At 34.8% G+C, this 13,395-nt stretch overlaps 1 protein-coding gene across 1 annotated transcript; it reads right to left on the bottom strand.

Annotated features, from left to right (window-relative positions):
- Window positions 1-246: 246 nt before the first annotated feature.
- LOC110111760 lies at window positions 247-892 on the bottom strand. Its single transcript, XM_020844082.2, has 2 exons — window positions 750-892; window positions 247-685 (listed from the first exon to the last, which is right to left on the bottom strand). Exons 1-2 carry the CDS (start codon window positions 813-815, stop codon window positions 311-313), a joined length of 441 nt encoding a protein of 146 aa, XP_020699741.1. The 5' UTR covers window positions 816-892; the 3' UTR covers window positions 247-310.
- Window positions 893-13,395: the final 12,503 nt, after the last annotated feature.

The following is a 13,395-nucleotide window of genomic DNA, read 5'->3' as shown; positions in this document are numbered from 1 at the left end:
TTTAATTTCAAAGAAATGCAAACTTCAAATTTTACAAAGTATCTCATTCTGGATTTGATTTGAAGTCTTAGTAGTCTGGAGTTCGTTTTTCCTGAAATGTTAGTACACACAAGAGCAAATACAAATCTTCTAAAATTGTTAGGAGATAACTACACATTTGAACAATAATATTTGGAATCATCAAAACTATATAAGATGCAAAAATGTAAGGCATTCAAATAGCAACTATCTTAACAGATACAAAAAACTAATGCCTCCTTTTTTGTCGATGTGGAATCGCATCAGTGCCTGGAGTAAAATGCTGAGGTGCTCATAGTGGCCTGGTACGTAGATGGCGCTGGTCCTGATCACTAACATCTTGCTGAGTAACTGGGGGCTCTCCCAAGGAGGAAGGTACGAACTGAGGTGTGGAGGCGACGTCAAACTCAGCTTTGAAGTGGCTCTGAGAGGGACCAAGATCAGGATAGGAGGATGGCCCAGCATCATATGGATCTGCAGTCGGAATGGCTGGACTAAACACCTGAGTATCTGCCTCATCAAAAAAATGAGCATCGTCAATGTATATTTGTTGTCGTAATCTTTGGCACATATCTCCAATAATATTCACATCCACCTGTAAAGGTGTCCCCTCAATACCGCCAAAGTGTGGTTGCAATCTTCTCTCCATGCTCACAAAGAAATCTCGCTGCCAGGATAAGCAATTCAGTTAAAATTTTTCATATAATTAAATTTAAATAACTTAAACTTACCATGTGACGTTCAGCTGGTGATCTTGGATAGTATGTACTCGGAGGATCCATTAGGGGCTTTAGCATGTATAGTGTAGCCCAAGAATGAAACCATGCTAAGTACTGATTCACATTATAATCATAGTCGAACCAATGAATCTCTCCAGTAAAAATGTATGCTCTCCTGCACTCCCATAGTGCAATACTTTCCTGGTGATACAATGCCCAATCAGTATCTGACTTACCATGTCCATCAACTCTTACAAAACTAGGATCCATTGGCATGATATAAGTGGAAGGGCAGTATCCAAATTGTCGTAGTACTCGATCAAGGAAATGCCACTCAACCCTTTTCCAACTGATCAAAGGAACTCTGGAGAGCCAAGTGTCCTGACCTAAAGTGCATATCTCTGGAACCTGAGCACGAATCTCTGTAGTGTATGGTTCCCATATTACCTGTATCATTTTTATATAACAATTTAATCTTCATAATATCGAATAAATATGATTAAAATGTATCAATATAATTATACTTAACATACCTGACTCTCCAGTAAGCCATCCAGCTCATCCTCGTATGCCATAACATTTCCTATAGGTACCTCCCGAAGTCGTTCCTCATTCCACCTATTTAATATTTATTAATACTTTAGCAATAAAATTAAAATTAAATAACATAAATATAACAAATTACCTTATTCCAACACTCAAACCATCAAGCTGAACAGGAAATGGTACATGAAGCTAAGGTCTTCCAACATGTAGATGCTCCCAAGCCCATATCTGTAATAAGTGGATGTACCCTGCTATGTTTGCTTGTTTTGGTCTAGTTGCTTTAGATAGCTCCCTATACAAATGAGCTAGTACTGCACCTCCAAGTGAGTATGTCCTGAATATCGCTATATCCTCCATCAACGGCAAGTACTGTAAATGAATTTCAGAGCCTGAAGTGTCTGGGAGCAGGTGACATCCAAGTAAAAATAAAATGTAAGCTCGCACATGCCTCCAAAAATCCATCTCAGATAGATCAATGTAGGAGTCCCTCCGAAAAATCCACCTCAGGCACCTTAGTGGAATACATGTCTGCGAATGTGCCTGGCCCATCTTAAACTTCACTGTAATCCGTGGATTGAATGGGTCATGATACAAAACATCTGGGTCCAGATGCTGGCCTAGTAAATCATCACAACAATCTGGCCAACTCAACCATCGTCTGCCTGAACCAACAACTGGGTGTCCAACAAAAGAAGGTCCATCAATCTGTTTCCCCAATATCATGGAAACATCCTGCAACGTAATACTCATTTCACCAACTGGGAGGTGAAATGTATTCGTTTGTGGCGACCACCTCTCAACCAGAGCTGTAAGCAAGTGATGATCCATCCTCATATACCTCATCTGACTGACACTGTCTAAACCCACAAAAACTAAAGCCTCCATGAACCTAGGGCAATTAATGGACCATCAATAAGTGTGAAGCAGCCTCCAATATAATGTCCTATAAATAATAAAATTGTTGCCATATTTGAGATTATTTATTTGAACAATGAAGCAATAACTAATGTATATAAATTTACCTGCTCATGATGGGCTGATCGGTGGCTGCCTGCAAATGAAGAAATGCTAGGTTGAATGGTATGTACAGATGGATGTGTGGATGCCTCCACACTAGAAGGGCGCCTGCGGCACCCGCGACCCCTATCTTCTGCGGCTTCCATGAAACCTGGTAGGAAAAGAAAATGTTAGGCAAGTATAAATAATATAAAATTTTAATGACATTAGCAAAACATAGCATTTTTTATATGAAAAATAAACAACTTATGAAAAGCATTCTTGATATAAAAAAACTAATTAATTTTGGTTCTACAGATAATGAAAAAAACATTCTACGAATAATGAAAAGCACATTTATGAAAAGCATTCTTCATATGAAAAATTTGAAACTTAAAACTAACCTAGTAGGACAAGTTGCTTTGTTATTTCCTACTATACCACATGCACCACATTTTCTATTACTTTGACTAATTCCCTCATCCATTGTGTTTCTAAAACGGTTTGTTCTTGGTCTCCCAGAACGTCTTCTAAAATTTGGGGGTAGGAGTGGATGTATGCCACTTGATGGATCATGTTGTGCCCAAGTAGATCGATCTGGAATATTATGAAATGGATCAGCATAAGTCATCTTGTAATTGTCCAAGCTGTAGTATTGTGAGACATAATTGTAGTGACTTTGCCGTAGCTCTGATATGCAACTAACTACGTGTGGGCACGGGATATGATATATAATAGTCTTCCCACAAGTACAAATGCAATTTTTATTGTCAACTAAATCAACCCTGAAAGATCGAGATGACATGTCAACCACTTGAAACTCACGCATATTTATTCGAATGGGTTGTGATAACCTACGTGCTTCTTGCTCGATCTTTCGCAATGTTGCTTGTACTCTTGGTGCAAAGGGTCTGGTTGCATCAATTTCGGAACCCTCTAGCATCTCGTTTCTTCACTTGATCCACTACTCATCGTTTCATAATCATCATCAACACTAACTGATGGTCTCGCTGAAGTTTTTGGAATGTCAGGGCAAAAACTTCTATGCTGTTCACTATATCACATAATCGAAATTTTGTGAACAATGAAAACTTTCTCAGCCGAAAATATTTTTTAAAATGCATTAAAAAATACATAAATAAAAAACTTACTCAGCATATTGTTGCACGAAACTTGGATTGGTCGGACTGCATTCTGTCACCCCATCGAAAGTATATATCTCATGCATGTGAGATGTTAGTTGATCAACAGCTATATTACGTGTAGTAATTTCTTTGACATCTACATAAAGTATAAGTATTTGCCCACCTGCATGCGATAACACCATCTGACACACCTCATCATCGTCCACAGCCGAAGCTATGAACTCATTCCCTAAGGGTAGACGACAAACTAAGTTTACTGAGTACTTCGACGTACCATATTTTAGGAATTTTAGAATCCTAATCTTCAGTTGCTCTAAGTTCGTATTTGCAGACACTTGCAACGGTCGGTAACTACCCCCAACATATGTTGGTGAATATTTTTCATCTAAAGACAACTGCCCACTATACATAAGAACAAAGGATGCTCCCCATCCAGACATTGTTGCACTACTAAGTATCGTTTAAGATTACCTACAATTACACAACACGATCTTACTACACTGAAATAATCAAAATCTCACATAAGCATTTAACTAAATATATTTAAATATATATCTTTTTTTATTCACATAAGGATGAATAAATATATTTATATTTCTATTTTAATAGGAAAAATTTTTATTTGCGCATGATTATCTATGTTGTACTTCGATATCAAAATCTGACTTTAACACGAATCTATGAATACAGTAGTCATATTTGACAAAGAAAATTGCATTGTCTACGAAACGAAAGAATGTGAACACAAATATTCCTATATTAATTTTAAGATATATATAATATAAATTTTATTCAATTTTATTCAAAAAGATCCAAAATATCCTTTTATCCTTTTATTTTTTTTCATAAAATCTTCATATAATATATGTTCAACATATTATAAATCTCAAAAAAATGTGAATCTATATTTACTCAAATATATCATAGCAAAAATTATATTTTTTCCACAAATCAAATTATTCCTCAAGCATTGACAAAAAAATACCACATAGCACACACAAATCCTAAATTTAATCACTAAAGTAACCCTAAACTTCCACAATAAGTCATTTAAATGAAAATAACTCATAAAGGAAAGAAATTTAACACAAAAAACTTCCAAAAAAAAGTTAAATCAACCTTACCTCGCGGATAAGCCGAATCTCGCCGAAGCTCTTCACGCCGAAACACTTGCTTTTAGGGCAGGAAGGGGCCTCCACGGGGTTTAAAAGAAAAGACGTAAGTCGCTTGTTTAACGGGCGACTTATCCTAAATAAGTAAGTCGCCCGTTGAACGGGCGACTTTGGCGAGTTTAAATTTTTTTTTTTCGTTGGTTAATCGCTTAATTATAATTTAAATGATACTTAGTTTAAAAAATTGCCCTTTTATAAATCATTGCTATTAGGCTTTATTTATATATTATATCTCAATAAGATTTTGCGCAGTGACAGTTTCATCAAAGGAAATGTGCAGCTTTAGCTAGAAAATTATAGCAACATAATATTTTTCTTATTCTAATAATGTGGTTTTTCGTTATTTATTTATTTTAATAGTTGATATAGTTTAACGTTGATATTTTAATGTTTTTTTATCAATAATAAAATGCCATTAAAATATTAACTTTTGTTAAGTTCAAAATTGTTCGCTTTGGAAAATCATAAATAGGTGCTAATCTTGCACTTACGAACTTAGAGGGGTTCCCTTAATTTTTCTAGAGGTAGATTTAATTTAACATTTAATCAAATTTCTTCAGAGAATAGTGTCAGAATTTATTTTGATCTGGGTTCTACTTCTTGTGACCGCAAGCTCTCATAGTTAATTATGCCTCCTAACGCATTAGAAGACCACCCTCAATTAAGGATGAAATATATTTTGCTTCGTGCAAGGGGTGTGAAGATCTGCAATAGAATTTTAGTCTTAGTGATTGGGGATAAAGGTACACCCAATCAAAATCCCATGGTTCTTTCATCCCAAGTATATCATGGGTTCGGTCTACCAATACTAACAACCACTGATTGTAGTGTTTAGGGAATCTGATTAGCAACTATGAGCTGCCTCCTCTCAAGAATCCTAAGTAAATTGAAGTGGAGATGTGTGGATTGTAATTTAGTTTAATTTGTGTTTGGTCTTAATACTATGTTTAAGAGTTGCCCAAGTTGTTAAATTTTGGTAGGGGCTTATGACTCATTTCAAAGAAGCCATAATAGTGGGTCTTACAACCTCTATTAGAGGTAGCCCAAAGAATTTGGATATAGTGGGTTTTATAGCTTCTATTAGAAGTAGCCCGAAGGATTTTTTTTTATAGGTCTTATGGCTTTCTCAGAAGTTGTATAATGATGGGTCATACAACCTAGCCTTGTAAACTAAATAGTTTGTATGTGACTTGCCATCTTTTTCACTTGACTAATATATGATTCAACATTATTGTAATAGATATTTTCTTTTCTCCCATTCTCCATTCCATTTTCAAACAAATTGCCTCCCAATGAATTTGTTGTGTATTTTCACACAATAAATTCTTTGCAATGCTATTTGAACATTTTAACTTATTTGACTCGCTTCTTTTTAGGTTATGGATATTAATTGGACCAGGCCTCATTCGATGCCTGGTATAGAGCTTTTTGAGGACTTTATTTGCCTGGAGATTGAAAGACATGATTTCACCTTTTAGATATGCTGATGAAAATAGTCCAACCCTTATTTTTGTAAAGGGGTATTTTATAGGAATTTCCTCTTATCTTTACTGGAGGGTGTAAAAGATATCCCTTGCCTTGCAGGATGATATATATAAATTGCTTCATGTTTATACACTACAGGAAAATCACTAATTTCCGGCGACTTTCCGGCGGCCACTTTTCCGACTGCTTTTCAGCACTTTTCCGGCTATTTTTTCCCACGAAATTTTTCAGTGGCTTTTTATTTTATATTAAATATTAATTTTTATTTTAAATTAATTAGTTCCATTTTTTATAATTAAAATTAATTTATTTACGGTCAGAATATAATTTAAATAAAAAATATTGACAAAAATGTATTTACACATTTAGCAATTCGGTCGGTTGCCTGAGTTTCTTCCCAACTAATGCGGTTCGAACCTCACAACAGATGCAGGAGCACGTGCGGGCGCACATGCACGCTGGAGCGATAGAGCTGCAACGCGGGGGTACTAGCGCAGCGCCCGCAGCGCGGGAGCGGGAGTGTGTCGTCGGTAGCCATTGAACAGGAGCGCGTAGGCCCTGGCCTGGCGCCGCAGCGTTGGAGAGGGAGTACGTCGCTGGCAGACCGGGAGCGGGAGCACTGGGGCACTGGCATGATGCTGGCAGCGCGAGAGCGAGGGTGGCGGTCGCGGTGGGGCGGGGGGTGGCATACTATGATTTTTTTTATTTTTTTTTAATTTGACTAGCGGTTTAAGACTGCCTGCAAGCCGCTGGAAAAATCACCAAAATTTATTTTCCTGCGCCGTTTTTACCAGCAGAATTTTAACCGCCGGAAAATCGCCAGAAAATTACAAAACCGCCAAAATTTGCTCAATTACCGCCGGAAAAGGAAGCTAGAAATGGGTGATTTTCCTGTAGTGATAGGAGGGTGTATGTCAAGTGATCCTTACATTACAAGGGACCTTATAAATTTATGTCTAGCATTGCAGGAATATATGTGGGGTCATCTCATATTATTATGGGAGAGATTCAATATTATCTACTGCCTTGCAGTGAGATATATAAATTGCCTCATGTATTACAGGAAGATGTGAGAGATGATCATGACTTGTGAGTGAACATCCAAAATCACCATTTGAATTACAAGCATTTATAAATTATCTCCTATATTATAGGAGAATATATAAAGTATTTTCTACTTTGCAGTATATATAAATTTCCTCCTATCTTACAAAATTTTATCATAACTTCCTGTCGATTGTGAAGTTATGTATATTATTTCTTCAGGTATTGGCCATTAATTTGTGGCATAAGTCTTTGACCAAAAATATCTACAAGTTTGTCGGCTCCTCCTTCATATACCTTTTCGATAAAGAAGGGTCCTTCCCATATTGGGCTAAATTTACCGCTAATGCAGTAGTGGGGGATTATAGGCCTTTTATGAACAAGTATAAGTTTTCCTTCTTTAATGCTCCTAAGACTGACCATTTGATCATGAGCCTTAGTCATTCATACTTTATATATTTCTATATTTTATTAGGCTTAAGGCATAAAATTTTTTAGATCTTCAAGTTCTTTTAATCGTAGAAGATAATTTTATTCTTGGGCGAGTCTGTACTATATAGCAATACAAAGTGATGACAATTCCTCATCAAGGTGTAATATCACCACTGTATTGAAGACCAAAGAATATGGAGTAGCCTATGTTGTAGTATTATAGGTTGTTTGATACGCCCAGAAGGATTCAATAAATTTATCATGTCATTCTCTCTTATTTTTAGAGAGAATTTTCTTGAGCAGTTTAACTAGAGTCCTATTAAATGCTTCTGCCAAGCTATTAGATCTTGGGTTATATATTGAAGAATAATGCTAGTCTATTTTATGGTGTTCGATAAATCGATATTTTTTTTCCATTTTTTATGGTAGTATCATTGCCCAAAAAGATTTGACGAGGTACGCCAAAATGATGTAAAATGTTATCTCAGAAGAATTTTATTACATTGTCAAATTTAAGTTCTCTTGGGGGAATTGCTTCAATCAATTTTCAGAAGTAATATATGGAAGTGAGGATGAACTGATATCTTAAAGACAAAGGTGGTTATATAACAACAATTATATGGGTGCCCCAACTTTCGAATGGCCACGCTGTTACTATAGGATATAGCAGGTTAGGTTATCAGTGTATAACATCGTCAAACACCTGACGTTGTTGTCACTTTTTAGCACAGTTAAGATAATCTTTAACTATTCTTGTCCAATAATATCTAATGAGTTTGATTTTAATTTTTATTTTTTGTTCAGAATGATGTGCACCGCACAATCCTTTATGGACTTCCGTTTTGACTTTCTGTGATTCATGAGGCGCTATACATCGTAGCCACATTTGGTTAAATGATCTGCGATATAACATGTCATTCATAAAAATATATCTTAATATTTTCTTGGATATTTGGGAGGTAGTAGATTTATCCCTGGTAATCTACCCTCTTTGAAATATGTGATGAATAGTTCCCTCCAATAATTATAAGCTCTTGGGTGTTTAATTTCCTTCCTCTTCTTGTAAGGAGGTCGAAGCAAATGAATGTCTATTCTGAATGGTTATAACAATTGGATTCTCTTGGGAATTTGTCATTTTTTAGTCAGCTTTGCCAGCACAGCAGCATTACATGTTTTAACGCATAAAATTCTAATTATGGTTGCCTCGGGGAATTTATTCTAGGAGTTTTTATGAATATTCGTGATATAAAACTAGCTTGGGCTTCTTAATTTTAAAAGAACTATCTATTTAATTAATTATAAGTTAATAATCTTCATATATACAAAGTTTTAGAATTTGCATATTATTTGTAAGCTTGAGACCAACTATTAGAGATTCATATTTAGCTTCATTATTAGTGCGGGGTTCTATCAAGCTGTAGGATTATCGAAGCATACCTCATTATCGAGCCATGAATATAAGACTGATACCCACCTAAACTATTGGGAGTTTAAGTGGATGGGCATATTTTATCGATGAAGCTCTAATAAAATATAGCTCCCATTCCTGTAGATGTATTCTCTCTTCCACTATGAGTATATGCTCATTTGGCAGCTCATCGTTAAGTGAAGAACATACAAGTAAATGATGGGCAGCTAGAAAATTTGGTAGTGCCATTTCTTCATCATCACCATTATCTTGTGTCAGCAAAGCTCCAAGTAATTCCTACAAAATTGTCGTATACAAAATTAGGGGTTTACTTAGAATAGGGGTATCAAGGATTAGGGGATTCGATAGATATTGTGCTATTAAATTCCTCTTGATAAGCATCATCCCACACCAAAGTAGTATTTTTCTTCATCAGCTATATGAAGGGTTGGCATCAAACTGAAAGATTAGATATAAATTTTTAGATATATGCCAATTTTTCCTATAATTAATGAAGTTGATTTAGAGTTATAGGAGATGGAATTTTCACTATTGCCTGAACTTTGTAGGCATGAATTTTAATTCCCCTATAACATAAAATAAATGTGAAAAAAAACTTAGATGATACACCAAAAATGCATTTAAGCGTATTCATTTTAAAATTGAATTTACGAATCCTTTTGAAAACAATTTTGAGATCATAAATACATATTCAATTTGAATTCTACTTTTTACAACCATATTATTAACATAACATTCCACATTCTTGTTAATTAAATCATAAAAAATGTTGGTCAATATCATTTGATAGATGACCTGACATTTTCAATTTTAATTCCATTATAACATAATATATATATATATATATATATATATAAGCATTTGAAAAATAGTTCATTTTTCAACATCTTAGTCCATCTTATTATGATTATAACCTAACTATCCATCTATGAATGAGAATATATCATGGTTTGATGTGTTATCGACCGTAAAATCTGTATTGGGAATTGAAAATTCATCTTTCTGACATGCCTTATTCAGGTCTAGATAGTTAAAGAATATGCAAATTTAACCATTTTCTTCATTACTGGGACAGTGTTGGTGATGCAATCAACATATTAGTTTCCCAAAATAAAGCTAGAATCAATGAGTTTTTAAGTTTCAGTGATGACTTGTTCTTCAATCTCAAGTCGCATTTTCTTGGGTGCTTTTTTGACAAGCTGCACTTTGTCATTGATAGTGATCTTATGCACTGCCACCTTTAGTGATAAACTTGGCATTTTGGTTTAGTTCCACTTGAAATTTTTAGCTCCCCTTCTTTATTGTTCATGAGATTTAACAAATGAAGGCTGGTATTGGGTCTTATTTGATACAAAAATTTATCTCTTTAAGTTTATCTACAAAAGCCTAACCACCATCTTTGAACTCTTTTAGAGCTTCCTTTAGTTCTCTTATTAGATCTTCAACTTGGTTTTTGAGTTTCGATAATCCTTCCTTATTATCTGTAATGCTATAAAAGGTTAAGCGTACTCAAAATAGTGGTAGGATATCATTCATGAAAGTATTAAATATTGAGCATATACAAGACACCATTTTTTAGATAAACCATTACCAATACACCTTTGCGCATGCCTATTATATTAGAGATATTTTAAACAACGTGCTAGTTTGTTTATTTGTATGAAGAAGATATTGCTCTCCAAGAGTTTTCTCTGGGTGGAGGATATTAAGGAATGATTTTTCACATATTTTTGTATTCCCACTCATCCGTGCATTCTATTTCATAAGCATTATTATGTGGTATAACTTTTAATTTGTAGAAAATGGATCGACATTTATTGAAACCTCTTTTGGGGAAAAAAATAGAAAGTCTTTAATATTCATATGTTTGTGTTTGACGAGATAGTCAATATTTTGGAATGCGATGAAACCATGTGTACTATTTTTATGATATTTGTGGATATATGCTCTTTAGATTTCCTTATTATTAAATTGATATATTTTGCATTTCTTAGATACAAAACTAGGTCCTGGGTCCCCTTCCTTTTAAAATTTTATAGTACCTTTAGGCTGATAAATGAATTCTTCTTCTTCCACTGTACTTGATTTGCTCGAACACTGCACCTTATTTTTATAATTAGCTTTGTAATCAAAAGGGATGGTTCCTAGCTCACTCATTCTTTTCCCTATGATTAAGGGTTTAAAACTTGTGAAGATTTCACAATCCTTCTCGATATCACTACCGAGGCGAGGCACTGTGCTAATTTTCTTCACTTTATTTTTCCTCTTATCTTTAGGCTTTTTTTTTATGGCATGACGGCCTGGATTCACATAAGATCACTATCTTTTGGATTTTGTGCTATAAAGTACTTGGCATCATCATAGATTTTGACTTTGTGAACCAAGAATGGTTGTTCATCTCCATCAATGTGATGTTCTTCATTATCTCAATTGTATTTCATACATTAATGAAGTGTTGAATGCACTAAACCATACTCATAGAGTCATGGTCTTCTTTGAAGTTTCTTGTATGACAGATTGGAATTAGTTATGTAAAACTTTTCTTCTATATTTAGCTCTCCAAAGCTTAGAAGTAAGACCATGTATCCCAAAGATCTTTGCCCTTGTTCATTGAACCCTTGCAGGAATATTATACTTTTAGTTAGATATTGAACATTCAGGGAAAACCTTATGAGCATTTTGAGGCTCATTAAAATGATAGAGGAACCTGGATTGATCAAAATTCTATTTATTTCTGTATTATTTCTTTATGTTATATTGTTGTTGACCTCATTTTTGTATGAGGTCATTAGGGATCCATCCCGACTTCAAATCATTTCAAACTCCAAACTAACCCAAACTTCAGTTCAAATCTTAAGCCAACTTCTAACCTAACTTCAATATTATATAGTCCTCTTTAATCATCCAAATAATTATAAATGATTTGAATAATTCAATTACAATCATTTAAACCCAAACCCAGCTCAAGTTTAAAGATCTAGGCCAAAATCCATGGGTAACAAACTATGTCGTGAAAGCCTTTTTTAGTGATTTTTTAAATACTTAAAACCCTAGCTAAATGAACCCAAAATCTTAATATATCAATTAAATAATGATTAGAAATGACCCTAGGGTCTACCCTCCAAATTTGAGCTCATTCTAAGACCCCTAATACCAGAAATTAAATTTATTTCTAAAGATTATAAAACATTCAAATATTTATGGCCTATGCCACTAGATCTTCCATCTAGTGGACTTTTACTTTAGAGCTTTCTACAAAGCCTCTAATCACTTTCAAACTCTCTATTATGATATATTGATCATTAAACTATATTTTTGTGGGCCTACTTTGACCCTAACTGACCAAGGGTTAAATTGACCAAAATACCCCTTAAAAGAAATTTTGAAGTTTTCTCCAAACTTCAAAATAGCATAGTCAAATCAAATCTTGGAACCTCCTCCAAGGCATGCTAAATACTATTTGGTGTATATAAGAATCAAACCCAAGCCTTGGGTTATTCTGGTTCACCAAGTCAATATAGGTTGACTAAATGCCCCTTAAAGAATTAAACCCAAATGACCTTCTCAACCTTTTGGACCACATTCAACAGACTTTAAATATTAAATAGAATATTTGAGCCCAAATCCTGGCCCTAGGTTAACCTAGTTAACAAAGTCAACTAGGGTTGACCCAACAGTCTCTTAAGGACATGAAAAACTATTTTAGACCAAATGACCTCACAAATGCATGCAATCACTTCCACTAAGTTTGAATTGACATTAAGGTAATATTGAACCCAAACCCGACCCATGGTTTGACCAGGTTGACTAAGTCAATCATGGTTGACAAAATTAATCTTTAACCCTATATTCATTAAATTCAATCATTCAAGGCATTTCAAATCAAATTAACCCCCTAAGATCATCTAATTGGACAATCCAAACATGTAAAAAATTTTCCAAATCAAATCCCCCCAAGTTTGACTGGGTCAACAAAAGTGGAGAGGTGAGGACCCTATCTATTTCCATATATTTGATTACACATTAAAATATATGGCTTCAAAGACTTGATAAATTATTTAACCAACTAAATCCATTTCCTTGATTGCCACATCATTCCCATTGAATAATTTGACTAGTCAAATGGTCAAACTAACCCTCACTTGAGCTTATGTGGCCATGCGACCTTAAAAATCCATGTCCTAACTCAAAACAAGCTTTTACCTAATATAAATGAGGCTATTTCCTACCCGAAGAAGGCCAAAACCTTCCCTTAAACAAAGCTGCCTGATTTTAACCAAATGGGGACAAAGGGGAGAGTTTTCCACCCCCCCGCCCCCCCCCCCCCCCCCCCCCCCCCCACCCCCCCAATCTTGAGCCAACATGGGATAAAATCAAATCCAACCCTCTCCATGCATTTGAGAAGCTTA

This window comes from Dendrobium catenatum, unplaced genomic scaffold, assembly GCF_001605985.2.
Source record: "Dendrobium catenatum unplaced genomic scaffold, ASM160598v2 fragScaff_scaffold_1053, whole genome shotgun sequence".
NCBI classification, from domain to species: Eukaryota; Viridiplantae; Streptophyta; class Magnoliopsida; order Asparagales; family Orchidaceae; genus Dendrobium; species Dendrobium catenatum.
This window is presented reverse-complemented; position numbering and strand designations above follow the sequence as displayed.

What these genes read in the sequence shown, in the direction of transcription:
- LOC110111760 (XM_020844082.2), bottom strand. Translation starts at nt 815, where the DNA reads ATGCTAAAGCCCCTAATGGATCCTCCGAGTACATACTATCCAAGATCA. An exon ending in CACCAGCTGAACGTCACATG is followed by an intron (nt 686 to 749) that starts GTAAGTTTAAGT and finishes TTATCCTGGCAG; the next exon opens with CGAGATTTCTTTGTGAGCAT.